The 27,917-nt window shown below is 54.4% G+C and overlaps 1 protein-coding gene across 3 annotated transcripts in view; it reads left to right on the top strand.

The window, feature by feature from the left end:
• The window catches only part of HSPA12B (heat shock protein family A (Hsp70) member 12B), a 61,426-nt gene that overhangs the window by 20,959 nt on the left and 12,550 nt on the right, over positions 1-27,917 (top strand). For 2 of the 3 annotated variants that reach the window (XM_054030315.1, XM_054030316.1), the window contains 6 exons: positions 1,088-1,212; positions 5,078-5,264; positions 7,669-7,773; positions 8,610-8,726; positions 13,003-13,174; positions 23,109-23,195. In XM_054030315.1, coding sequence (XP_053886290.1) covers positions 1,088-1,212; positions 5,078-5,264; positions 7,669-7,773; positions 8,610-8,726; positions 13,003-13,174; positions 23,109-23,195 — 793 coding nt within the window. The remainder of the gene's footprint in view (positions 1-1,087; positions 1,213-5,077; positions 5,265-7,668; positions 7,774-8,609; positions 8,727-13,002; positions 13,175-23,108; positions 23,196-27,917) is intronic. The other variant, XM_054030317.1, reaches the window with a different exon arrangement.

Here is a 27,917-nt window from a genome sequence, read left to right as displayed (position 1 = left end):
GAATGAGCGGGAGGTCACGTCAGCAGCTGTGAAATCTCCTGAGCCTGGCAAAGATCCTGGAGGTGTGGGGCAGGGTGAGGGGTGGACAGAAAGGCCCTTTCAGTATCTCCCCATAGGTGCCTATCACCAAACACTGACTGCTTTGACAGAGGAGATCAGACACCTGATACAAGGGCTACCGATCCTCATCCTCAGGGCATAAAGTGGTCATTAGCTGGCGTCAGGAAGGAACTTTTCCTGCATGGGACAATCTGGCAGTCGCCTGCACTGGGGGGTCTTATACCTTCCCCTGAAGCACCTGACATTGGCTCTTGTTGGAGACAGAATACTGTACAAGATGGTTTGCTGGGGTGCAAATCCTAATTGTTTATGAAGCTTCAATGGCCACATAACGACATCAACAATATCTTCCGTTATTCAACGGGAGAAAGGCTCAGTTGCGGTAGGGCGTCCCGCAGGGGAGAGACGTCTTTATGTATCTGAGGTCACTGAAGATGAGTCTGACCAACAACGTTCACATCTGGGTCCAAACTCTTCCAGCGTTTGGGAGGATTCAGTTTTATGGGGGTTTGGTTCAGGCCCTTCTCTGATAATAAACATGACAGACCCTCTTGTCAGCTCCCACAGGAGGTGCAGAGAGTTAGGGAGTGTAGACAGTTCCTCTTTCTCCAGCCCTATCCACAATCCTCTGTTTACCTTCCACAGTTAGCCTGTGGAACTCATTGCCACAAGATCCTAGTGAAACCCAGCTCTTTGTTAGATTTTTTTTAAAAGGGGGGCGGGGGTTGGACATTTGTATATGGCTAATGAAAACATCCAGAGCTACATTTGTGAGGAGTGACAACCCCAAGGGTTTTGACAGGATATAAACCCCCATAGTTCAGGGCATAAACCAACCTGGAACTATTGGGACTCTGTAGGAAACTTTCCCCATGGGCTGGTTACCCCGTAACTACGCACTGTGGGATTTCTTGCACGTTCCTCTGAAGCAGCTGGCACTGGCCAGTGCTTGCGACAAGAGCCGGGATTCGATGGACCCTGTGCTGATCTGCTCTGGCTGCTCCTAATAATCCTTGTGGTGTTTCAGAGGAACGATGCCCGGGCGCAGCGACCCACTTCCTTCTCCGTGGTGGTGGCCATTGACTTTGGCACGACCTCCAGCGGCTATGCCTTCAGCTTCTCCAATGACCCCGAGGCCATTCACATGATGAGGTAACATCGCTCTGCGGGAGGATGGCTTGGGGGCTACAGTGGGCGGACGTCCGGCCTTTCTCTGCATCCACTGGCTTTAGCGGGGTCGCCAAAGCAGCTGGGGAATAAGATTGCTCTGTTAATCTTGTCCTGTTGGATGGTTTCCCCTTCTCCCTATCACTGAGTCGTCCCTCTCTCAAACAATCAGGGGGAGGGATAGCTCAGTGGTTTGAGCATTGGCCTGCTAAACCCAGGGTTGTGAGCTCAATCCTTGAGGGGGCCACTTAGGAATCTAGGGCAAAATCAGTACTTGGCCCTGCTAGTGAAGGCAGGGGGCTGGACTCTGTGACCTTTTGGGGTCCCTTCCAGTTCTATGAAATATAGGTATATCTCCATATATTTTTTTCTTGTACTCCCCCAGCCGGCCATCCCCAGATGTCCTCTGCCCATGTATTTATCAATACCTCCTTCAGCTAGTTGCCAAAAGCAATCAACAGGACTCTGGCCAAGACAACGCTGCTACACAGAGACACCACCTTATCTATCCACTTGCATGGCCCTTACCACCACAGGGTTGACTAGAAGGGGAAAACCGAGGCGCAGGGAGATTAAGTGACTTGTCCAAGTTCACGGAGAGGGTCTGTGACAGAACTGGGTCCCAGATCTCTTGAGTCACCGTACAGTGCTTCAACCACAAGACCATCCATCCTTCGGGAGCTAGATCAGGCTTCTAAGCAATTAGGGCCTCTTGCTTTAAACGATCCAAGAAGTCCTGACAGCAGCAGCAGAAGCCCCTGACCCCCAGGGAGGCAGATGGTGTGTGAGGTCCTTTCAGTTGTGCAGTAGCAACCGGGGTGGACAAATAGGGGACTTTTCCATGTCTTACCAGAGGTGCCTATTCCCAAACATCGACTGCTTTGACAGAGCAGGTCAGGCCCGTGGTCTGAGGGCAGCCAACCTCCAGGTATGCACAGGGGGGCACTCTTTGACAATGGGCCGGCTTACAGGTTGGCCAGATAGATTCACCTGGGACCATGGGGCCATCCGTGGCAGAGGACAGGACCACCGGGAGCCAGAAGCGTTGGCTCCTTGTTTAGGGGGACTTTTCCATGGCTTATTATCATTGTTAATTGAAGCCAGAGAGCAGATGAGCTTGGCTGGGGAGGGCGGCCCTCAGGGACACCCACGGAGAGCGGGAGCTGCTGAGGGAGCTGTCTCGGAGGCAGGACGGGAGCCACTGTGACTCCACCACAAAACCCTGAGGGGAGGGAGTCCCAGAGACGGGGCGTGGTGGAGGGAGCTGAAGGCAATGGCCAGACAGATGAGGCCCTCAGGCTGGGCCATTAGTGAGGACGAGCTGGGTGGGGTGAGTGGAAGCCAGAGGATTTGGAGGCGAGGAAGCAGAGGCAGCAGGCTCCAGGGGTGCGGAGGAGGGGAAGAGGGGTATGGTGGATGCAGAACCAGGGCAGGGAGACAGTTGGGTGCTGGAAGGCTGAGGGAAAGGAGCCAGAGGGGACGTCTACATTACGACCCAGGCTCCAAGACCGGGTGCCACGGGGTTTTGATCGTGGCGTAGATGTACCCAGAGAGGTTGTAACGGGGGTTGGGGGGGCAGGAGCTGGCGCGCGGACGGGGCGGAAGAGGCTAAAGGAGGGGCAGTCAGCGTGGCAGAGGCTGGAGGAGGGGGCTGGGACAGGAGAAGTCTCCCTCCAGCACTCTGCGCGGGTGGGAACACAGACGCTTGGCCGGAGCGCCGGGCTGGTGCCCCAGGGACTAGCAAGTAATAAATAAACTGACTGGTGCGTTGTAAGACTCCTATCCCTGCCCCTAATCCTTCCTGTCGACGGCTCGCAGCCCAGTTAGCTCCAGACAGGGAGGGGGCCGGGCTGTTGTGGCGGCCGAGATTCCATTCATTGAGGGCTGACCTCGCAGCGTGGGGTTACCGCTCATTTCCTGATAGTTCACCCAGCACCTCCCCTCGCAACCCAGCCATCTCCCACCCTGCCACCTTCTTCCCTCTGGCCGCCAGCTGGACCCCGCTGGTTAATTACTAAGGAGCTTTTTCAAATCAGTAGAGTTCTGGCTGGCTCAGGGGCGTCCCAAACGACAGAGCACTTTGCTCACAATTATTGAGCCTAGCAATCGAAAAGAGCTAGCGTGGGCCCTTTAAGTAGAGTCTAGTGATTTGAGCAAAGGAGCCTGGGTTCTAATCCTGGTCCTGGCTGGGTGAGGACCCCGTCTTGGCCAGGCGGCGGCTTTTGTGAACTAGGGGCCACCAAATGAAATTAATGGGCAGCAGGTTTAAAACAAATAAAAGGAAGTTCTTCTTCACACAGTGCACAGTCAGTCTGTGGAACTCCTTGCCTGAGGAGGTTGTGAAGGCCAGGACTATAACAGGGTTTGAAAGAGAACTGGATACATTCATGGAGGTTAAGTCCATTAATGGCTATTAGCCAGGACGGGTAAGGAATGGTGTCCCTAGCCTCTGTTTGTCAGAGGGTGGAGATGGATGGCAGGAGAGAGATCACTTGATCATTACCTGTTAGGTTTACTCCCTCTGGGGCACCTGGCATTGGCCACTGTCAGCAGACAGGATACTGGGCTAGATGGAGCTTTGGTCTGACCCAGTCTGGCTGTTCTTATGTAGATAGGCAAAATAATGTTGATGGATGAGGCTAGGTGATAATCTCAAAGTCCTCTCTTTAGCCCCAGGACGGGTAGTGATAAGGCAAGACTCTCCCATGCTGCCCTGTCCTAACATGTCCAGCTCATTCCGTCTTTGGCCTGTTCTGCTGAGACTACCAGTCAGGTGGCCAATTAGTGCCAGATTTGTGCTGGGGGCACCTGTCCCGACAAAAACCCAAGGAGGGGTCTCTGACTGATTTGAGACCCGGGCCACTGAACAGCTGTCAGGCAGCCTGGCTTTTGGCCATCTTCCAACCTGGGCCAGATTTGAACCACTCCCTGTTCTCTATTATATCAGACATCCGCTCCTTGTCGTCACTTCCGGGCCCTATGACCTACCCCCACCCACCCATCGTCTCTCCTTCACTATCAAGGCTTGCCTCTGACTGGCCCATGGTGCCAGCCGCCATCACCTATTTGTTAAATTCTTAAACAAGCCCCTTTGTGCGTTCGCTCTGGCTGCCCCTCAGGCTTGGGAGGAGCTCCCCGTAAACTTCCACAAAGCTACCTCGAATCCCTCCTCCAAACTCTCCTTTGCCTTGAGGCCTACAAAACGGTTAAGCTGACCAATGTTGTCCCATGGTTTCCTCATACTCCCCCCATTGTTGCTTCTCATATATATGGAGACCGTAAGCTCTTTGGGGCAGGGACTAGAGACCACGTGTGGAGGTGACACGCAGGGTCACGTGCTCCCCCCCCCATTTCTGCCAGGGTTTTCCAGCCAGGCTGTGCAGCAGCTCCTGGAGCTGGTGAGGTGCAAGCCGCTGCCGTGGGAAGAGGCAGCAGCAAACAGCTGCGAGCTGCAGGAAGAGGCCACTGAGGGCAGGGGGAGGGGGCTACGGGGGGGGGGCATGACTCAAGCTGCTCAGGGGAGGTGAATCTTTAAATTGTGTCGTCCCCCCACCCCCAACTATCAGCAGGTAGCAGTTGTCTCTGGCAGGGATTGGCTTTTTGTTCTGTATTTGTACAGCCCCTAGCGCAGTGGGATGCTGGTTCGAGCCTAGTAATACAATGGTAATATAAATAAATAATAATAATAGAGAGGCTCTGTACCCTGTTACCAACCAATCCCTCCTGGAGCCTCTGGCTGGGTTTTCTAGCCACTCTCACCAGGAGTTCAGAGGAAGTCTTAGTTATTATAAATGGTGCCTGTTACCTTTAAGAGGCGGGACATTAAATCTGATCTGGTTCCTCATTGCAGGAAATGGGAGGGGGGTGATCCTGGAGTGGCCAATCAGAAAACCCCCACCAGCCTCTTGCTGACTCCAGAGGGCGCCTTTCACAGTTTCGGATACACAGCAAGGGATTATTACCACGATCTCGATCCGGAGGAAGCCCGGGATTGGCTCTACTTTGAGAAGTTTAAGATGAAGATTCACAGCACCAGTGTAAGTTAACCCTTTCTGTCCCAGTCACCCTGAACACAGGGGAAGGGTAGATGAGATGGGATGGGGTGGGGTGAGATAACTCACTTTCACTTTAAAAAACATTCCAGTATTAAAGTAACAATGTATGTACTAAAAAGAAGAACAGGAGTACTTGTGGCACCTTAGAGACTAACAAATTTATTAGAGCATAAGCTTTCGTGGACTACAGCCCACTTCTTCGGATGCAGAAGTGGGCTGTAGTCCACGAAAGCTTATGCTCTAATAAATTTGTTAGTCTCTAAGGTGCCACAAGTACTCCTGTTCTTCTTTTTGCGGATACAGACTAACACGGCTGTTACTCTGAAACTTGTCATAATGTATGTACTGCAGTCATAGTGTCAAGATTTTTACTTTTTTCCCAGTGTGAAATTTCACTGATTTTTTAAAAATTAAATTTCACAAATTTGCTGTCGTTTGGGGGGCTGTGAATTTGCAGAGTTGTTTAGCAAATTCAGTAACCAGTTCATGATGCAAGGGGAAGGGAAGGGTGAGTTAACTAACTCTCAGGGCTAACGCTGGTTGAAAAACAAGGGGGCGGGAAGAGGGAGTGTTTCAAAATTCTCTTTTGGCTGGTTTTTTTTTTTTCCATTAAAATTCAACATGTCAAAATTCAGTAACAAATTCACTCAGCTCTCTAGTTTGTGTAATAATAATAATAATAATAATAATAAATTATGGGGAAGTGGAAAATTCAACAAAATTTCATGATTTTTTTTTGGTCCAACTTTTATAACTGAACAAATGTTGAGTGATTCCAGTGGGGGCTGTTGACAGGAGTATGTGCCCCACTGCCCTCTGCTGGGTGGGAACAGAATTGATCAAGTCTGTGTCATAGACCCTCTGTCGCTCTCAGATCCCCCTTTAGCTTGCGTACTAGGGCCCTGTGGGTTTTGGAGCAGGAGGAGCTAGGTTCTAGCCCCCACAACTGTAGATTTATCACTGAGCAGGGGAGGGCAGATCTCAACCTGCTATTCCCCATGATGCCGAATTCACACACTTCTGAGTGCAGCGATGTGGCCTCATGGAATCTTTTTGCACCAACTCCTGTAGCACCTCCTATGGGTGGAGCTCCATCCCTCCTCATTCCTGCCTGCACTCCCCAGCCTTTCGCCCTGCCTCACCGCCACACGGGGTGGTAATTCCGTGTAGCTCTTCCCCCTCATCCTTGCAGGGGACGCACCAGTGGGTTGGGCACCTCGGCACCTTCCAGGTAATGGGCGTTTGGTTTCCTCTCTGCTGATTGGGCGGGCTCGCCGTTCCGCTTGCTCTAGCTACGAGCAGACGGAGAAGTTAACCACGTGGCCGAACACTGGGCTCGATCCTGCTCTTGCTGAGGTCAATTGGGAGGCCTAAGTGACTGCCCCCACCCCCGAGGATGAGAACCTCTAGCAGCAGCTCATGGGATCCCAGTACCCAGCTCCTTGTCAGTGCTGGATTTGGCACAGTCCCTCTGTCACAGTTCAGGGCAACTGCACCTGCATTTCCCCTCCGTTGCCTCGATAAGGCAGCTGGCCCCCCAGCCATCACCTCTCTTGGGCGGAGACCTGCATCTCTCTCCCTCCTGCCTGGGGTATTTCCAGGCTGCCGAGTTCTCTGCCTCCACTGTGCTATTCTCAGCAAGCCCAACCAGGCCAGCGCCCACGCTTTGCTATCTCTCCAGAGGCTACAGACAGCGTCATTGCCCACAGCGAGACGTTACCACCCAGCTCTTTCTGCGCAAGCACATTATTCTGATGGTAAAAGCATCACGGAGAAACCATCCGAAACGCCTTAAAAGACCCGATGCACATGCTAATAAGCTTCCCAGTGATCACCCCCAGCTCCAGCAAGCCCTCCAGCAGGAGTCAGCCCTTCAGACCCCACCAAGGGGTTTTTCTGTGGGCACAAGTTCATAACAACCTCAGCCCACAACAAGCACCCCCGTGCGTAGGTGAGTCTTTCCTTTATCCAGCCTGGGCCACTGATCTTCAGAGTCAGGGAACAGTAATCCGTAAACATTGGTCCCTTCCTCAGCTTCAAAAGGCTGGGGTTTGCATAACAGGGGCAGGGAGGAATTTGTATTCACACCCTGCCCCCCCGATGTTTCCCAGGAAATGCTCTTCACATACATTGTCCCAAAAGACCGTTCATGGCTGCCACATGGTTCAGTACAGGCCCAGTAACACAGAACCTTTGCAATGGCCTCCAAGGAGACTTCACTTCGTTCAATAATGTTTTTCAAGGACACTGCAGGAAATTGCCACATCTGTCACACCCTCCACCAGAGAAACCAGCTCCCTCCTACCTGCTCTGTGCCGGGCATGCTCCTAGGGGCAGGCCGGGGCTCAGGCCTTGACCATCTCCGGCTGTTTGTCTTGTTTGCTAGGACCTTACCATGAAAACCGAATTAGAAGCCGTGAATGGGAAGAAGGTCCAGGCGCTGGAGGTGTTTGCACACGCCCTTCGCTTCTTCAAGCAGCACGCCGTGCAGGTAGTGCAGCTCCCCGGGGCGGGGGGGAAGGCCTGGAGCCAGTGGACTCCCTGCCGGTTGGGGATAAATCCCAGCAGAGCTGGCATGGGCCAGGGAAATCACCCTCCTGTGGATTTGGCTGCAAGCTCCCAGGGGACATGCCAGACAGAACTAATCAAGAGATGAGCAGTAGCTGTCCCAGGCGAGGATGCTAACTCCAGCGTCAGGGTGGCAGGACTTTGCCCAGGGACTAGCGAGCCCAAAAGGGGCTGCTTTGCCCTCTTTTGTGTGAACTTAGTGTGGGTGAAAGGCGCCAGCCCACGGAGGAGACGCAACAGAGGCTGTGTCCGGGCAAGCATCCCCCACCCAACACAGCTTTCACCCGGAGCTCCAGAACTCAGCTGGGAGTTCTTTCCATGACCCATTCATTCCCTTAGCCTTCCTGCCTGACTAGGAATGCTGCTGTCCTGGGCCAATAACTCGCCTGTCTCCCATCCCAGGGCCGGCTCCAGGCACCAGTGCAGCGAGCAGGCGCTTGGGGCGGCCAAGGGGAAGGGGCGGCACGTCGGGGTCTTTGGCGGCAGGTCCCTCGGTCCCTCTCGGAGGGAAGGACCTGCCGCCGAAGTGCCGCCGAAGAAGAAAGCGGCGTGGTAGAGCTGCCGCCGAAGTGCCGCCGATCGCGGCTTTTTTTTTTTTCCTCCCACCTCTGGGGCCAAAAAAATCCTGGAGCCGGCCCTGACCCATCCAGTGGCACAATGGCATCCATGGGGGCATTCCTTCCTGACCCGCCCATAGGCCATCATTGTATGCCCTGAAGCATGGGGTTTGGCTATCAGTTTCTGCTTCTTTTACGACAGGAGCTCAAGGACCAGTGTCCGTCTTTGCAAGAGAAAGAGGCCATCCGCTGGGTGATTACAGTGCCTGCCATCTGGAAACAGCCAGCCAAGCAGTTCATGAGGGAAGCTGCATACAAGGTGAGGTGTCTCGTGTTGGTTCCCTTCTTGGCTTCGTTGGGTTTTCCAAGGATTTGTAGGATCCTTGTAGCCAGAGATTTATTAGTTCCCACCTTGTCCTGTCCCCCACTCCTGGGCCAGGGCAGGTGTTTCTTTGCAATGTCCAATCTCCTCTAACCCATCTGGGTATTTTTAAAGTTTACGTTCTCCAGAGTGCTGTTCGCGTTGGGCTTTAATGACCCAAGTGGCAGGGACTAAAGCCATAAGGAGCGAACAGTCCATTCTCCAAGCCTTTGCCCAGCCTAGCTCACATGAATGGAGTTACTCCTTTACTTGAAGAAGGAGCAGCTGGTGCTTGTAGTGATGGGTCAAACCCTCCTGATGGCCCCCTGGGAGAAGGTTGCAAAAGTAGCACCTGGAGTAGAACTTGAACGCCTGCTCTCAGATGCTTGGGACGAGCTGCCTCTCATGCGAGCAGAGTGGAGTCTTTGATGCCTCTAGCATTTAGGGGATAACAGTCTACTACAGCTGCCAGCTAGGGGAGTTACTCCTTTACCTCAAGCAGTGGCGTTCATGCTTTTAGTGGTGCAGCCCCCGGGTTCAACGAGCCAGGCAGGATCGTGACACTTGCCCTGTCCAGACACTTGTAGGCTATTATCACATCCTCCCATTAGTCATTGCTCAACCCAGCGAGGCAGTTACAATCTGTCCTTCTCCGCCAATCCTTGATGGAGTTTGTCGCTTCTTTCTGAAGTCCTGTGTCTCTAGAGCTGCCCAGGACTGACGCCAGTAACCCAGCTGTGACTGCATGCCCTTGTACTGGCTGGGGGATGGACCGCATGCCCTAATTCAGTCTGTGTCCTCCATCCCCCTGGAGTGCTGGCCCAGGGCCAGCTGTAGGGACAGGCAGACAGGGTGGCTGCCTGGGGCACCAATTGTTAGAGGTGCCACATTGCTCAGCTGGGTGGTTGTTTGTTTTTTGCTCATCTTCTTGGGGGGCACCAAAAACATTTTCTGCCCTGGGCAGCAAAACACCTAGGGCTGGCCCTGGGCTGATCCAGGAGTGCTTTTCAGGGACTCTGTGCAGCAGAGTGGGGGAGCAGCTCCTGCTGGTGAACACATGGACATTTCTGCTGGAGCTGGGCCGAAACACCATGCCCTGGGTGTCCCTAGTCTCTGTTTTCCAGAAGCCGGGAGTGGACGACAGGGGATGGATCACTCGATAATTGCCCTGTTCTGTTCGTTCCCTCTGAAGCGCCTGGCATTGGCCATTGTCAGAAGACAGGATATGGGGCTGGATGGACCATTGGTCCGACCCAGTGTGGCCGTTCTTATGTTCAGTAAAACTAGAACAGGCATCCTATTAACCGCTCCCCTCCAGCAATCGATCCCTCCTCGAGAACCCGTCATTGAGTCAGTCGGATCAGATATTTTGGTTCTGCTGGCTCTCTGGTCACCTCGCAGGCTGATCTACAGACTCTCCGGAGGGCTCATGCAGCCACTTCTAGGGCGGAACGTAGCACCGCGCTGCAATGCTATGGGATAGTTTAGTCCAGTGGATGAAGGACGTCGGTTGAAACCGTTGGAATAATCTCGGGAGGCAGCATGGACTAGGGCGAGGGGACTAACAACCCTGTTTTGTTGGTCTCTTTAAGGACCTCCAAGACTTTGATTCCCCAGCTCTTGCGAAAGACGGCCCAGTGCCCTCTGGCTGGTCCTGGGACATTGGTTTGGTACTGCCCCGCAAAGCCAGGGGCTAGCACGTCCCAGGGCCATCCTTGTGTGTTTCCTTCCTCTGGAGAAGATAATGGCCCTTCAGGGGCTTGTGGAGGATTTCATCCCAGGGCCTGCCAAGCCGCTTGTGGCTTGCTCCAAACTGCTGCTTCAGCTGACTGTGTCTTGGCTCCCGGCGAGCGGATGAGAACACGGGTCTGCGCTGGGGCCAGAACAGGCCCCTCGCCGCAGATCGGTTCTGCCCCACCCCTCGTGGGGTTGTTTCACAGCCACATCAACAACGGAAGTGGAGGCCGGAGGTGGGGACGGGGAGATCTGCTTGCAGAGAGCGAGGGGGGAAGGGGAGGGGAAAGGAGAGGGAACTGGGGGAAGGAGAGAGCGACAGACCGCGGGGGATTAGGGGTTGGGTGTCCCTGGGGTTTATTAGCTGGCTACAGCAGGGGATAATTGAGGCTGAATAAAGCAGCGTCGGACTCGGCCAGGCTGGCACGCAGAACGCAGCAGGGTCGGGAGGAACGACGCCTGCTCTCAGACCGGAGCCGATGCCCAGGCGTGGTTTGCCTGGCAGCGCTGGGCTCCTCTTTGTCCCAGACGGGGAATGGCAGGGACACAAAACTGACTGCTGGGTTCAGTGTCTGACGGGAGTCAGACCCCAGGATCTGCCCCACGGCACTGCCCCCACCGCTCGTCATGGGACCTGGCCCACAGCATCCCCATTGCAGCCCATCCCCAGGGCCTGCCCCACAGCTCTCCCCCCACCGCTCGTCATGGGACCTGGCCCACAGCACCGCCCTAACAGCGCATCCTCGGGGCCTGCCCCACAGCTCTCCCCCCGCTGCTTGTCATGGGACCTGCCCCACAGCAGCCCCCTAGCAGCCCATCCCTGGGGCCTGCCCCATGGCTCTCCTCCCACCACTTGTCATGGGACCTGCCCCACAGCACCGCCCTAGCAGCGCATCCTCGGGGCCTGCCCCACAGCTCTCCCCCCGCCGCTCATCATGGGACCTGCCCCACAGCACCCCCCTGGCAGTGCATCCCCGGGGCCTGCCTTATGGCTCTCCCCCCATCGCTCGTCATGGGACCTGGCCCACAGCACCCCCCTGGCAGTGCATCCCCGGGGCCTGCCTTATGGCTCTCCCCCCATCGCTCGTCATGGGACCTGGCCCACAGCACCCCCCTAGCAGTGCATCCCCGGGGCCTGCCCCATGGCTCTCCTCCCACCGCTTGTCATGGGACCTGGCCCACAGCACCCCCCTAGCAGCGCATCCCCGGGGCCTGCCCCACGGTTCTCCCCCCGCCGCTCATCATGGGACCTGCCCCACAGCACCCCCCTAGCAGCCCATCCCCGGGGCCTGCCCCACGGCACTCCCCCAGCGGCTGGTCATGGGGCCTGCCCCACAGCAACCCTCTAGCAGCTCATCCAGGGGCCTGCCTCGCAGCACCCCCCAGCAGCTGGTCATAGGCTCCCCCACCCCAGCAGCCTGTCCACAGAGCCCGTCGCGTGGCAGCCCCCCAGCCACTCCTGTAGCCCAGACTCCTGTCTCCTCAAGCAGACATTGCAAAACCCCACAGTGCAAGGAGTGTTGTAGCCCCTGCACCACGGGCCAGCGTGGGCCTAGCCTGGGCCCTGCAGCACCGACGGGCTAGACAGAGCTAGAGGGGTGTAAAGCCTCCGGCTTCAGGGCTCAAGCCTGTGTCTAGGCATTAGGAGTTCGAATGAGACCCTCCTGGGGGCAGATTCCCCCACATCTGCCTGCTGTGGGGTTCTTGCTCCTTTCTCTGAAGCCGCTAGTGCTGCCCATGAGAGACAGGGGACTGGGCTAGATGGATCCTGGGCTGGTCTAGTCTGGTGATTTCCATGTTCTTTACAGCTGGGCCTCTACTGTTTGAGGTAAAGGGGTAACTCCATTAGCTGGCAGCAGCAGTGGGCTCTTATCCTCTTTGGCAGACCAGCTACTAGGGGGGAACATTAACACACACACTGAAATGGTGAGCTACACAATACTGTCCTGTGGAGACGTTAACGCCTGGCTGCAGGCTGCAGTGGCATGCATGAGGACTGGCAGGCTTGGTTTGTTGTATTCTGAATAGCACCATTCTAAATGTAGATCTTATTCCTGTCAACGGCTAACCCTTGTGTTTAGAAAATGTACCAACTTAATTTGCTTTGTCCTCAAGCCTGTCCTGCAGCAGTGAGTTCCACAGGTCAGTGATAGGCTATGAAGCCCACAGTGAGATGGGAGACATTAGCTGCCCTGGGGCCCACAGGGGCAGGGAGGGAAAGGGGCAGGAAAAGCAGGGGAAACCCTAGGAAAGAAGGAGGGTTCTTTGATTCATAACCTGAGTCCAGAAGCCTTCAGATCAGCTCAGTGGTTCACCACGCTGATGCCACAAGGCGGGGGCCCTGCGGGCAGCATGCACCCACATGGAACCCCCGTGGGTCAGATAACCACGCCGATCGTCTGCCCTCACACGGTGACCTCCGTATGCAGCCGCTTTCCCTTCGCCTACCCCTGTAACCGCCTTGTGCCGACTCTGCCCCTTGCCTTCCCCTGCTCCACAGGCCGGCTTGGTTTCCCCCGCGAACCCGGAGCAGCTGTTGATCGCACTGGAGCCGGAAGCAGCGTCCATCTATTGCAGGAAGCTCCGTCTCAATCAGCTGATTGACCTGAGCTGCAAACCTCTAGCCAATGGCCTCGCCCCAGAGCTCTCCATTGACTCCAGCTTCAGGCAGGGTAAGCGACTGCTGTAGTGTGGACACCTTGGCTGGGGATCCGGGGACAGCTGTGCCCTGGGGTGGGCCACACGCGGAATGAGCTCGCTGGCCCCAGCCCGACCTCTACAGACTAAGTCTGTGTTGTACAATTCAGCACAACTGGCCATCTCTGCTCAAGAAAGTCCCCCGAGGGAGACTAGCAGGGCGCTCCGGCCCCGGCGGAGGGTGATGGAGGGTGGGGAACAGCAGGTGGGCCTGCAGCTCTGGGCTGCGCTGTGATAGCAGAGCAGTGGAGGGGTCCCAGGACTGGAACAGCAGGGATCTCAGCGGTTGAAATTCCCACATGTGCTTTCATTTGGGTGCATTGATGGAACAAAGCCCAGCTAGTAAAAGAGCAGGTATTCCAGGGGGCTTTGGGGAGATGTCAGAGCCGCTGCCACCTCCGGGGCTGTTTCCTCTGCACTAGAACGGAGCTTGTCCCAGGCCAGCCTGCTGGGGGCTGCTTGGCAGGGGCTGGTTTGGGACTCAGGGGCAGAAAACACCCCTAGGCTTTCCCAGCCTGCATCTCTCCACTTAATATAGCCCCATCAGCATCGCCAGCTGTGCCGGTCTGTTCATCTCTTCTCTCAGCCCCGTCTCCCTGCTTCTTCTACACTAGGACCAGTTGCAGATTGCCAACACAAAACTTTCCCCATTCAAATCCTTGCTAAAGACACTTCTGCCTCTAGGGGAGATCTGAGTTCCCTCCACCCTGCGCTTTCCCAAGGCACTCCTCTTCTCGGTGCCCATCGGTTAGACTGCCAGATCTTTCCACTGTCTCATTTTGTGACTTCTACAATGCCAGATACATCATGAATGATCTGGAAAAAGGGGTAAACAGTGAGGCGGCAAAATTTGCAGATGATACAAAACTACTCCAGATAGTTAAGTCCCAGGCAGACTGCAAAGAGCTACAAAAGGATCTCACAAAACTGGGTGTCTGGGCAACAAAATGGCAGATGGGATTCAGTGTTGATAAATGCAAAGTAATGCACCTTGGAAAACATAACCCCAACTATACATATAAAATGATGGGGTCTAAATTAGCTGTTACCACTCAAGAAAGAGATCTTGGGGTCATTGTGGATAGTTCTCTGAAAACATCCACTCAATGTGCAGTGGCGTCAAAAAAGCGAAAAGAATGCTGGGAATCATTAAGAAAGGGATCCTAGATAATAAAACAGAAAATATCATGTTGCCTCTATATAAATCCGTGGTACGCCCCCACCTTGAATACTGCGTGCAGATGTGGTCGCCCCATCTCAAAAAAGATATATTGGAATTGGAAAAAGTTCGGAAAAGGGCAACAAAAATGATTAGGGGTATGGAACAGCTTCCGTATGAGGAGAGATTAATAAGACTGGGACTTTTCAGCTTGGAAAAGAGACGACTAAGGGAGGATATGACTGAGGTCTATAAAACCGTGAATGGTGTGGAGAAAGTAAATAAGGAAGTGTTGTTTACTTCTCATAACACAAGAACTAGGGGTCACCAAATGAAATTAATAGGCAGCAGGTTTAAAACAAACAAAAGGAAGTATTTCTTCACACAACGCACAGTCAACCTGTGGAACTCCTTGCCAGAAGATGAAGTGAGGGCCAAGACCATAACAGGGTTCAAAAAAGAACTAGGTAAATTCATGGAGGATAGGTCCATCAATGGCTATAAACCAGGATGGGCAGGGATGGTGTCCCAAGCCTCTATTTGCCAGAAGCTGGGAATGAGCGACAGGGAAAAGATCACTTGATGATGACCTGTTCTGTTCATTCCCTTTGGGGCACCTGACATTGGCCACTGTCAGAAGACAGGATACTGGGCTATATGGACCTTTGGTCGGATCCAGTATGGCTGTTCTTATCATACCACATGATGATGATGAAATTCTTTCCGTTCTAACAGTAACCCAGGAAGAGTTTGAACAGCAGCTATTAAAGTTAGATATTTTTAAATTAGCTGCTCCAAATAACTTGCATCCAAGAGTTTTAAAAGAGCTGGCCAAGGAGCTTGCTGGTCCGTTAATGCTGATTTTCAACAAGTCTTGAAACGCTGGGGAATTTCCAGGGGACTGAAAGAAAGCTAATGTTGTGCTAGTATTTAAAAAGGGTGAACAGGACAACCCAGATAATTATAGGCCTGTCAGCCTGACATCAATTCCAGCGGAAACAACAGAAGGACTCATATGGACTTCATTAATAAAGAGTTCAAGGAGGGTAATGTAATTAATGTCAGTCAATATGGCTTTATGGAAAATAGATCCTGTCAAACTAACCTGATGTCTTTTTGCTGAGATTACCAGTTTGGTTGATAAAAGTAACAGTGTTGATGTTATAGACTTAGACTCTGGAAGGCGTTTGACTTGGTATCACAGGACATTTTGATTAAGAAACTAGAATGATACAAAATCAACCTGCCATACCTTAATTGGCTTAAAAACTGCATAATGGATCGATCTCAATGTGTAACTGTAAAAGGGAACCATCATCGATTGGGTGTGTTTCTAGTGGGGTTGGTTCCTGTCCCTGCACTAGTTAACATTTTTATCCATGACCTGGAAGAAAACATAAAATCATCGCTGATAAAGTTTGCAGATGATATAAATATTGCGGGGGTGGTAACTAATGAATAGGTCGGGTCAGTGCTATAGAGAGATCTGGTTTAGGTTGGCAAACGGGGAGCAAGGAAACAGTATGTGTTTTAATGTGGCCATGTGTAAAGTCATAGATGGAGGAAGGCCATCCTTACAGGATGGGGGATCTAGCCTCGGAAGCTGTGACTCTGAAAAAAACCATGAAGCTCATGCTGATAATCCCAGCGTGATGCTCTGGCTAAAAGGGCTCCTGTAATCACTTGCTACATAAACAGAGACTAGTGAGGAGGAGCAGAGAAGTGATTTGACCTCTGTATTTGGCACTGGTGTGACCCCTGCTGGAATCCTGTGTCCAGTTCTGGTGCCCACAATTCAGGAAGGCTGTTGATGGCTTGGAAAGGGTGCAAAGAAGAGCCACGAGAATGATTAACAGATTGGAAAACCCGCCTTATAGTGAGAAACAAACCTGTTCCATTTAGCAAAAAGCAGGTGAAGGGGTGATTTGATCACAGTCTATAGGTACCTACATGGGAAACTGAAATTTGATGTAGGGGGCTCTTCAAAATAGCAGACAAAGGTCTAACACAACCCAATGGCTAGATGTTGAAGCTAGACAAATTCAGACTGTAAATAAGGCACATATTTTTAACAGTGCGGGTAATTAACCATTGGACAGTTTATCAAGGGTTGGGGTGGGGGCTCCATCACTGGCAATTTTAAAATCAAGATTGGATGATTTTCTGAAAGATCTGTTGTAGTTCAAACAGGCATTAATTCAGGGCCTGTGCTAGACAGGAGATCAGACTAGATGATCACAATGGTCCCTTCTGGTTTTGTTCTCTATAATCTATGAACTGCCAGCTCCAGACAAATCATAAGCGATGCTAATTCTGGATGTTACACCCGACAGTGCGTGGGACCTGCTAGAGATAGAATCCCCCCGACTGACTCTGAGCTCTGGTGATGGGAGATGTGTCATTAGTTTCATTGGTTTGAGCACCCACAGACCCCAGCCGAGATCAAGATCCAGGTCTTAATAGGCAGCAGGTTTAAAACAAATAAATGGAAGTTCTTCTTCACACAGCGCACAGTCAACTCCTGTGGAACTCCTTGCCCGAGGAGGTTGTGAAGGCTAGAACTATAACAGCGTTTAAAAGAGAACTGGATAAATTCATGGAGGTTAAGTCCATTAATGGCTATTAGCCAGGATGGGTAAGGAATGGTGTCCCTAGCCTCTGTCTGTCAGAGGATGGAGATGGATGGCAGGAGAGAGATCACTTGATCATTGCCTGTTAGATTCACTCCCTCTGGGGCACCTGGCATTGGCCACTGTTGGCAGACAGGATACTGGGCTAGATGGACCTTTGGTCTGACCCAGTACGGCCGTTCTTACGTTCTTATGTGTGCTAGGCACTGTACAGACACAGAGGTAGGCTCACTCCCTGCCCTGAAGAGTCAAAGGCCAGACACAGCAATGGAGTCTAACCAACACATGGAGAAAGGGGATGATGGAGGTCCTGAGAAGAAGATTCTGTGGAGCTCAACAGGCCAAGTCTGGGCCCAGTTCAGTCAGACATTTTAGCACGTGTATAACTGTAAACGTGTGTAGTCCCTGTGAAATCCAACGGGCGGCTCGTGCTGAAGTACCAGGCGGAATTGGGACCTGCGACCTGGGTAGGCAGCGTGGTGGCTAGGAATCATTTGACTGTGAGTGTGTGTGTGCATGTGTGTGTGCATGTGTGCGTGTGTGTGTGTGTGTGCATGTGTGTGTGTGTGTGTGTGCATGTGCGTGTCTGTGTTTTTGAAAGGCAAGGGCTTTCAGAGCCCCCTGTGGCTGCAGGGAAAGTGTCTCTCCAAAGCAGCGAGTGGCCCCTCTGGGAAATTAGCCACGGAACCAGCCCTGTTTCCTGAGCTCGCTGAGGCCGGGTCAGAGGGTTCCCGTATCAAAACAAAAACGAAGCCTAACAATTTCAGTGTGAGAGGGGAAGGCAGCCCCATCTGGTCTGCATTACGGGTGCTCGGCGGGTGCTCGGCGGCTCTGCTTACAGAAATCCCGCAGCGCCGTCCCTTCTGACTGCCTGCGCTGGATCCTGGTGTCAATCCGGAGCGGCTCAGCTGCCTTTGTTGTGGATTTACACTGGTGGAAGGGAGAGCAGAATTTGGCCCTGGCTGGTCACCGAAAAGTCCAAATGTTCTGGCTGATGTCAGGGCTGTTTGCGAATGACCCCCTCCCACCCCTTCACTCGGGACTTGATTGAGGTGACGCTGTCTGGTTTGGCTTCCCGGACGGCCTTTGCAGCTTCCTGGATGTTCCAAGTCAGATCCACGACCCCGAACTCCTAGCAAGCGGAGTGCGCCTGGCCTTTGACAGGCCCAGCTCGCCAGATCTGCTCAGCGTAAATCCCCGGTCGCGCCATCACGTCGCGATCCCGGAGACGAGCCTGAGCATTAGAGAGACACGCTGACGTCAGCAGGGTGAGGCTGGATTTACACGAGAGTAGCGGAGATCAGAACCTGGCTCCAAGCCCGTGGCAGTCCGGGGTGATTCCGGATTTACCCCAGGATGACTGGGAACCACGGCAGTCCTGTGTAGCTGAGAACAGAATCTGGTCTGGCCTCAGGCACTGTGGCAGGGCCAGACACTGAGGTCACTAATCACATGGAGCTCTGCAATTTGGGCCACCCCTTCCTTCCCCTAGTGCGGCTTGCAGAAAAGCAGAGCACATCTGGGAAGGTGCCGCCTTCTGCCCTGCATCCCGCATGGCCTCTCCCTCATCACCTGCCAAGAGGTGCAAGCTGGATGTGTGCATCACGGCTGTGGAACGAGCTGGCCGGTCTCAGCCCAGGGCCCGTGGGCCAAGGGTCTACAGCACTAACTGGCCACCTTGCTGGCCGTCCCAACGGAGAGGCATGGGCTGACTAGGCCCTTCCCACTCCCAGAGGCCGCCCCTCCGTGCAGGCAGAAGACGGCAGTGACCCTGCTCTGCCACTGGCCTGCTGGATCTTCTCTGTGGGTAAACAGAGTCCCCCAGCCAGGACTGTCCCCTTTGCTCCGAGAAACCAATGCTGTGGCCAGCTGCGACGGAGGCTGCGCTCCAGTCCTGGGGTGCTTTGGCCAGGGACATTAGGCAGCACAGGCCGTGTTAATCCAGCGCTGATGCTGCGAGAACCACGGGGTCTGTCTGTGTCCTGCAGCCCGTCCTCGGCTGGGGCAGCAGCACCGATGTCAATGGGAGTTCGGCACCTGAATCCCTTCGAGGCGCTGGGCCACAAGTCAGATCGACTCAGTGAGTGCCAGCGGCATGACTATCGTCTCCACAGCACGGGGTGCCGCGTGGCTAGCTCGGCCCACAGGACACTAGCCCACGTTGGCACGAAGGACCACGCGTGCTGAGTGTCAGCCCTGTCTTTGAGCTGGAACCAGGGAGGGTTTGTGCTGCAAGGCAGGTGCTGTCAGTAGAAAGCAGCCAGACGCAGGCCTCTGGCCTGACCAGAAGGTGTCATTTGACAGGGAGCGCCAGGGTCCATCGCGTGACGGAAGAATTTGTCCAGAGCTGTCCGCTCTGTCATGCCTTCTGCCCAGCCACTCAGCCAGGCTCCTCCTCATCTGTACCAGGAGTTCGTAATAATGTCCGTCTCTCGCAGATGAGCTCAGAGCAGGTTAGAGTATTGCTGTGCTTGTCCGCCCAGCCTCACTGGGGCTGGATGGTCGTGTGGTGGATGTACTGGCCTGGGACTTGGGAGACCTAGATGTGATTTCTGGCTCTGCCCCAGGCTCCCTGTATGACCTTGGGTGAGTCACTTAATCTCTCTGGGCCTCAGGTTCCTCGTCTGTAAAATGGGGATCATGATACCGCCCTCCTTTGAGCTCTACTGATGAATAGCGCTAGAGACGAGCCGGGTGGTGGTGTTAGCTATAAAATGGGAACAATCATTCTTCCCTACTGTTAATGCCTGTGAGATGCTATAGTCATGGCGGCCAGCTAAACAGCTAGAATTGTCCGCCTTCTACCGATGGGGAAACTGAGGCACAGAAGAGTGGTGCTACTTGCCCAGGGTCACACAGCTGGCTGGTTTTGTGTCTTAACCACAAGATTTCCCCTCTTGTTGTACCATCTCCAGCTCATCTATTCGCCCAGCATCTGCCTTCCTTCTGCTTGGTTCATTTCCTCCAAAGAGCCTCTGACTGGCTGCTTGACAAACTGCATTAGAGAAGCAAATATCCTGCCTTGCTCTAATATCTCCAGACACCTGGTCGGCTTTGAGCAGACAATAGATGTTTTCCTAGTCAAGAGCTGAGTAATTAAAGTCTTCCATGGTCATAACCCTCTTTTCTTACAGGTCTCTCATCTGTAAAAACATCTCTTGCTCTCCTCCCAATCTGCCCTGGGGGTCCCCACATCCACCCCTTACTTTCCGGGCCTTAAATTTCCAGCTTAAACTGTCTCTGTCTCACTAAGCCTTTGGTTTCCCTCTGCATGCCTGTGTTTGTCCCACTCCCTCTTGGCCCTCGGCTTTCATTTTCCTCCCGCTAAACTCAGAGCCGCTGAGCTTTCAACCTGCCTTTCAGGTGCGGTCCCACCACAGAACATTAGAGCAAATCCCGAGCTGTCTAGGAGCTTCATGTTTGACACCAGGGCCACTGATAACTTCATAGCAATACTAGGGCAGAACCCAGGTTCCTTGCTTTAAAAGCCCTGGTTAAAGCTACTTGAGGTAAAGGAGAATCTCCGCTCAGTATAGAAGACCTGACACACGGCTAAGCAGCTCTGATTCCCTCCAGCAGAGGGCGGTGCTGCTTCAACACAGTTCATTGCCCTAGGTTCCTCTGCAGGCGCTGTAATATTTACCTCCGAGGAAGTGCCCTAGCTTAGGGTGACCCGGTAGCAAGTGTGAAAAACCAGAACACTTTTTTTTCCCCACAGGTGGAGGGGAGGTATAGTTGCATATATAAGAGAAAGCCCCTAATATCAGGACGTCTGGGATCCCTGCTCCAGCTTTACCGCGGCTGGAGAGTCCTTGCTCAGGACACTGGGGCCAAAGCAGACGTAAATGGCGACTACAAGGCGAGAGCTTTACCAGGGGTATGTCAGTGTTGCCCCACTGAAGCTGATTTACGCTAGCTGAGCATCTGGCCTCTGGCCTGTGAGATCTTGGGGGCAGGGACCTGTCTGTACGCGGTGTACGGAGCTTAGCGCGCTGCTGGCTGGTATAGCGTTAATATCACAATCATTAATGAATGGCAGGAGAGGTACCGCAGAGCGCTGTGGGCTCAGGCCAAGCCCATAGGTCTGTTTCTTCCCTATGGTCCGTGTCTACGTTTCACAGAGCGAGATTTTTTGTGGGGCGGGAGCACTGAGCGACCTGCTGGTTGTTTGTTGCTGCATCCTTGGGCAAAAGCTGATGAGCTAACACAGAAAAGCACATCCCAGAGAGCTGAAAATAGATGCCCCGGCGGGTAGCCCCAGCCTCTCCAGACATCTCCCCGCCCTTCCTGGCCTCATCAACCAAACACATCTTGCCCAGCCCGGCTTCTTATCTGGCATCTTTGCTTTTCCTCCCCGCCCAGCATAATGAGAGATTCGGGGGCGGGGGGAGAAACTCCACCCAAAGTGCCAATCAACCCAGGAACAACATGGGAGCCAAAGCGCCATCCTGTCCACTCCTGTCCCGGGTGAGGTCAGCAGAGGAGAGACGGGAGTTACAAGCCAGCTGCGGCTCCGGTGTTGGTCATGTCAGATCTTACAGCTGAGCCGCATGAAGGCTGGAAGCCTTCCAAGGGAAATGCTGGGGACTGGTAAGTAGGTGGCCCATGTCCCTCTATCAGTATTGAGCCAGTCAGTACCTCACTAAGAGGCTAGGGGGTGCTGTGTGGGTGACTCCGTAGGGGGCGCTCTGCCCTCTGAGCTGATATTAAACCAGTGCCCGCACATGGGGCGCGGTATTGCTCAGTCGTTCAGAAGAGAAGCTCTGTTTGCCCCGTCTACATCGGTAGGGGCGTTGACTCCCGTGCCCTGGCCATACTCTGTGCATTGCATCCCGCCCAGCCAGTATTCTCCTGCCTTGTAGTGTTGCTGTGCGCTGTGGGACAGCAGCTGAGCCCCACCCCAGAGGTGACTGCATTGTGGTGGTGACGTGATCCATGGGCATCTGTTGTGTGTAATGAGTGTTAAGTGCTTTGGCATGATGGGGGACGGATGCATAACACACATGATTACAAACAAAGATGCTGCCCTGCGCCGCCCCGAAGCTTTGCCCATGATTTGCTACGCAGCCCGTTGTGCGTTCAGACATCGGCACCAATGCCAGCTGCTGTCAGCCCCTGGTGGGATGGAGACCTGCCCCTCCCAGCGGCCCTGCTCTTGAAGGGCTCTGCAGTGGGGTGACAGAGTTAGCCGTGAGCTGGCTCCCAGGCCAGCCCGACAGGCCAGGAACTCCGGTCCCTGATGTGTGGGCAGAGCAGGGGGCCTTGTCACCACGGCCTGACTGGTCGCGCTGGAGCGTCTCCGAGTTCTGGGTGACGCCTGCCTAGGGCAGCTTTGATTTCACTCTCCCAAGAAAGCCCAACGGGTAATTTGGGGCAGGTTTTTTTCTGGCAATTTCGAGGTGATTTTAAGGCCATAAAAATGAAAGACGATTAGCACCAATTGGGGCAGACACGATGCAGGCAAGATATAGGGAAACCTCCCCCCCTGCCACAGCTCTGCGGATGCCCCTCAATCCCAACCCTCAGCCCCCCGTTATTCCAGTCCTGGGCTTCCCACACACAGCTCTGCGGATGCCCCTCAATCCCAACCCTCAGTCCCCCGTTATTCCAGTCCTGGGCTTCCCACACACAGCTCTGCGGATGCCCCTCAGCCCCCCGTTATTCCAGTCCTGGGGTTCCCCTCCTGGGTTCGCCCCCAGTTCGGCCGTGTCCTGCAGCACTGTTTGCTCTTCCGGTCTGACTCCCCCGAGCTCTGCTCCTGCACCTCACCCCTCAGCTGCGCTGCAAACGAACGGGAGGCTGCAAGAGGGCCCAGCGCAGCACCTGGGCCCCGAGTTCACCAGGAAGGGCCCGATCCTGCTTCGGAAGTCACCAGCCGTTGTACCACGGACTCCTCCGGAGAGGTGCTGAGGCTTGCAGGCAGCAGGAGTAGCGGTGCTGAAGCTAGGGGCTGCCGGGGGCAGAAGCTGGAGGTGCCGGTGTTGCTGGGCAGAGCCGCTGGAGCCGTTGTCCCAGGCATGTGGGTCAAGGTCAGACCTCCACACAGCCTGCCCGGCTCACAGCCGCCCCCCATTGCCCCGTGTCCCTCTCACACCCGATCCCTTTGCTTTCTCCTCGCAGCCAGAGAGCAGCTCCGGCGTTCCCGGCACAGCAGGACCTTCCTGGTGGAGTCGGGGGTAGGCGAGCTGTGGTCTGAAATGCAGGCAGGTAGGAGGGGCCGTTTGCTCGTGAATGGGAAGTGGGTGGGGCCCATCGTAATGAGCTGAAAGCAGATCCCACCATCTCGGGGGACGGGATCCCGCCTCATCCAGGACCCCCGTGAGCGCAGCCTCCACGCCCTGGCCACAGAGCCAACCACAGCCCGCCCCAGGATTGAACGCCGCTGTTAACTGACTGCCATCTCTCTGGCTACGGCCCTTCCACGGCTCACGTCACCATAGTATCTGGGCGCTTCCCAATCATTACTGGACTCACCCTCACACACCTCTGTGAGGCAGGGCCGTGTGATTATCTCCATTGCACACATGGGGAAACTGAGGCACAGAGCCACTAAGTGACTGGCCCCAGGTCACACAGGGAATCTGTGGCAGAGGAGGGGATTGAACTCAAATCTCCCAAGTCCCAGGCCAGCCCCGTGGCAATCAGACCCTCCCCCCCACAACACACACACTGCTCTAACCAGAGGAAGGTGTCACCCTGGGGCCAAGGAAAGACCTTGCAGGTGAGCCAGATGAACGGAGCAGCCTGGGCTCTTCCCAAGTGTCTCTGAAGCCAGTGGTCTGACACCGGGGGGGCTCGTCTACGCGGGACTTCAGAGCGCGGCAAACTGGGGTGTGACTCACCAGCGCCCCCGCTGGCCGCGCAGGAATGTCCCGCAGCACCCAGAGAGTTCTGCAGGGCGCTTTGCCGTACCCCGCCGGGTGGTCTAGGTGCTGTGCAGACATCCCCTGAGCAGGGCCGGTGCAACCTATTAGGTGACCAAGGCGGTCGCCCAGGGCGCTAGGATTTGGGGGGCGGCATTTTCTTCGGCGGCGACTGCAGCGGCCGGATCTTCGGCTGCTCCAGTCGCCGCCGGCATTTAGGCTGCCTCTCTCCTGCTCGAGACGAACTCTCTCGCCCCTGGTCACCCTGTCTCCAGCTGTCCCTGGAGGAGGGTCCCTGGTGGAGCAGCTCAGGCAACAGTTGGGGTCTCCTGGACCCCCAGCCGGCCTGCCCATGACACACAGAGCGCCCTGGGCCCTGACGGTCGCCCCTGGGTGCTGTGTGAAGATGGTTCTCGTAGCTCTGCCAGCTGCTGCCGGCGCCCCCTAGCAGAGGGAGATGACGCCTCTCCCGAGGGGCTCGGCTCCCTGCTTCCCCATGCCACGGCCCCTCTGCCCCCAGGAGGTTCCCCGAGGCTGCGCTCTGGCTGTGCCTAGGGGGCGGCTGGGAGTTTCAGCGAGGCGGCCCCAGGTTCCAGCGGCAGGTGGGTATCACCCCTGCTCAGAGAGGGGGGCTTGGCTGTGCCCTCCTTCTGCTAAGACACAGCCCCTGGATCTCGCTGCTGGGGAAAGTCCAGCTAGCCCAGCTCTGCTCGGCATGGGGGGTCCCAGCATCCGCCCGCCCCTTTGGGAGGCAGGGACCTGGCTGGCAGGTGCTGAGCCCATCCGTCCTATTGACTCTCAGGGCAGCTGAAAATCAGGCCATTTATATGGGCCCCTAGATCTGGATTCAGGGGGCGTTTGCACCTGCAGTGTTTGGCCCTGCAGTATCAATGCTCCCGTTCCCCAGCTGTCAGGTGGGAGCTGACCTGCCTGCCGCTGCCGCGCGCGCCGCGGTCCCTGGCTGAGGAGTGTTAGGAATCGTTAATTAGGTAGCACGGTTGAGGCGCTAGGGACGCAGGCGCTGCGGCTCGGATCGCTTCGTGCCGCTGCCAGGATCTCCGGTTCATCTCGCCTTCGGGGCCAGCTGTTCCCAGTGGGTAGAACACAGGCCTAGGAAAGGGTTCTCGCCCTGAGCCCCTGGGGTGACCCTGGGCCAATGACTTCCCTGCTCCGTGCCTCAGTTTCCCCAGCTGTAAAATGGGAATAACGCCGCCGCCCTTCCATACGCTAGCTCGTGGCTGTGTATAAAGAGCTCTGGTGAAAGGTGCTAGAGCAGGGGGAAATGCAGGGTCGGTTTGCAGTGGAGAAGAGACAGGAGTGGGCTAATATCAAGGGGATTCTTTCTTCAGGCTGCCGGCTTCAGAGAGACCCAGTGGCTCTCTGGCTCTCTCTCCTCCAGAGATGAGCGACAGCATGGACCGAACTTCCAGGGGTCGCCCTGTTTCTCAACTAGCACACGGCACTTCCTGAAAACCAAGCAGAGGATTCTGGCCTCAAATCCTTCTGGGATGGAGAAAACACGAGCAGTAGCACCACACTGCTCTTCTGCAGCGCACTTGCCAAACCCCAGATCGCAACTGGGGAAACCGAGGCACAATGAGGGGCAGCAGCTTGCCCAGGGTCACAGAGGGAGGCAGAGCTGGGACCCCACCCCTGCTAATATCCTGTGCTGTGGTTTAGCCCCCAGGCGTCTCTTCTCTCAGAGCGGTGGAGTCCCTGGACATGTGTCCTTGTAACCCAGGGGCTTATGAAAGGGGTCCTGCCAACAGCGCTGCCTGTTGGCTGCATTGTGACGCTCCCTGTCTGAGCTGTGCCCACCAAGCCCATATTGGCTCAAACTGGCACGCCTTGCTGGGTACAGTGGCCAGCTTGGACCTGCTGGACCTGTTCTGTCTGAAGCCAAGCGCCTCCAGTGGACTTGCCAGAGTCGGGGAGGGAGTGCGGTCTAGTGGTCAGAACACACCGCTAGTAATCAGGATGGCACTGCAGATGACTCAGTGTATGTCCTCTGTGAATCATTTCACTGCTCTTGGCCTCAGTTTCCCCATCTGTACAGTGGGGATAACAGCCCTGCCCTGCCTCCCCGGGGCGTCGGGAGCTAAATCCATCAAAGACGCGAGGTGTTCAGCTATTACTGTAACCGGTGCCATAGAAAGACCTTAGCTAGATTTGCCCTTGGTCCCACAGTGGGTCAGAACCTCCTGACACAAGGAAGAAAGGAGAGCAGCAGAATACGGACCCTGGACTTCAGAAAAGCAGACTTTGACTCCCTCAGGGAACAGATGGGCAGGATCCCCTGGGAGAATAACATGAAGGGCAAAGGGGTCCAGGAGAGCTGGCTGTATTTTAAAGAATCCTTATTGAGGTTGCAGGAACAAACCATCCCGATGTGTAGAAAGAATAGTAAATATGGCAGGCGACCAGCTTGGCTAAACAGTGAAATCCTTGCTGATCTTAAACGCAAAAAAGAGGCTTATAAGGAGTGGAAGATTGGACAAATGACCAGGGAGGAGTATAAAAATATTGCTCAGGCGTGCAGGAGTGAAATCAGGAAGGCCAAATCACACTTGGAGTTGCAGTTAGCAAGAGATGTTAAGAGTAACAAGAAGGGTTTCTTCAGGTATGTTAGCAACAAGAAGAAAATCAAGGAAAGTGTGGGCCCCTTACTGAATGAAGGAGGCAACCTAGTGACCGAGGATGTGGAAAAAGCTAATGTACTCAATGATTTTTTTGCCTCTGTCTTCACGCACAAGGTCAGCTCCCAGATTGCTGCACTGGGCAGTACAGCATGGGGAGAAGGTGACCAACCCTCTGTGGAGAAAGAAGTGGTTCGGGACTATTTAGAAAAACTGGACGTGCACAAGTCCATGGGGCCGGATGCGCTGCATCCGAGGGTGCTAAAGGAGTTGGCGGGTGAGATTGCAGAGCCATTAGCCATTATTTTTGAAAACTCATGGCGATCGGGGGAGGTCCCAGATGACTGGAAAAAGGCTAATGTAGTGCCCATCTTTAAAAAAGGGAAGAAGGAGGATCCGGGGAACTACAGGCCAGTCAGCCTCACCTCAGTCCCTGGAAAAATCATGGAGCAGGTCCTCAAGGAATCAATTATGAAACATTTAGAGGAGAGGAAAGTGATCAGGAACAGTCAGCATGGATTCACGAAGGGGAAGTCGTGCCTGACTAACCTAATTGCCTTCTATGATGAGATAACTGGCTCTGTGGATGAGGGGAAAGCAGTGGATGTGTTATTTCTTGACTTTAGCAAAGCTTTTGATACTGTCTCCCACAGTATTCTTGCCACCAAGTTAAAGAAGTATGGGCTGGATGAATGGACTCTAAGGTGGATAGAAAGCTGGCTAGATTGTCGGGCTCAACGGGTAGTGATCAATGGCTCCATGTCTAGTTGGCAGCCGGTTTCAAGTGGAGTGCCCCAAGGGTCGGTCCTGGGGCCGGTTTTGTTTAATATCTTTATTAATGATCTGGAGGATGGTGTGGACTGCACTCTCAGCAAGTTTGCAGATGACACTAAACTAGGAGGCGTGGTAGATACACTAGAGGGTAGGGATCGGATACAGAGGGACCTAGACAAATTAGAGGATTGGGCAGAAAAAAACCTGATGAGGTTCAACAAGGACAAGTGCAGAGTCCTGCACTTAGGACGGAAGAATCCCATGCACTGCTACAGACTAGGGACCGAATGGCTAGGTAGCAGTTCTGCTGAAAAGGACCTAGGGGTCACAGTGGACGAGAAGCTGGATATGAGTCAACAGTGTGCTCTTGTTGCCAAGAAGGCTAACGGCATTTTGGGCTGTATAAGTAGGGGCATTGCCAGCAGATCGAGGAACGTGATCGTTCCCCTTTATTCGACATTGGTGAGGCCTCATCTGGAATACTGTGTCCAGTTTTGGTCCCCACACTACAAGAAGGATGTGGAAAAATTGGAAAGAGTCCAGCGGAGGGCAACAAAAATGATTAGGGGTCTGGAGCACATGACTTATGAGGAGAGGCTGAGAGAACTGGGATTGTTTAGTCTCCAGAAGAGAAGAATGAGGGGGGATTTGATAGC

Source organism: Malaclemys terrapin, chromosome 5 (genome assembly GCF_027887155.1).
Source record: "Malaclemys terrapin pileata isolate rMalTer1 chromosome 5, rMalTer1.hap1, whole genome shotgun sequence".
Classification (NCBI taxonomy): Eukaryota; Metazoa; Chordata; order Testudines; family Emydidae; genus Malaclemys; species Malaclemys terrapin.
Note: the sequence above shows the minus strand (reverse complement) of the source record. Positions and strands in the feature narration are given on the sequence as shown.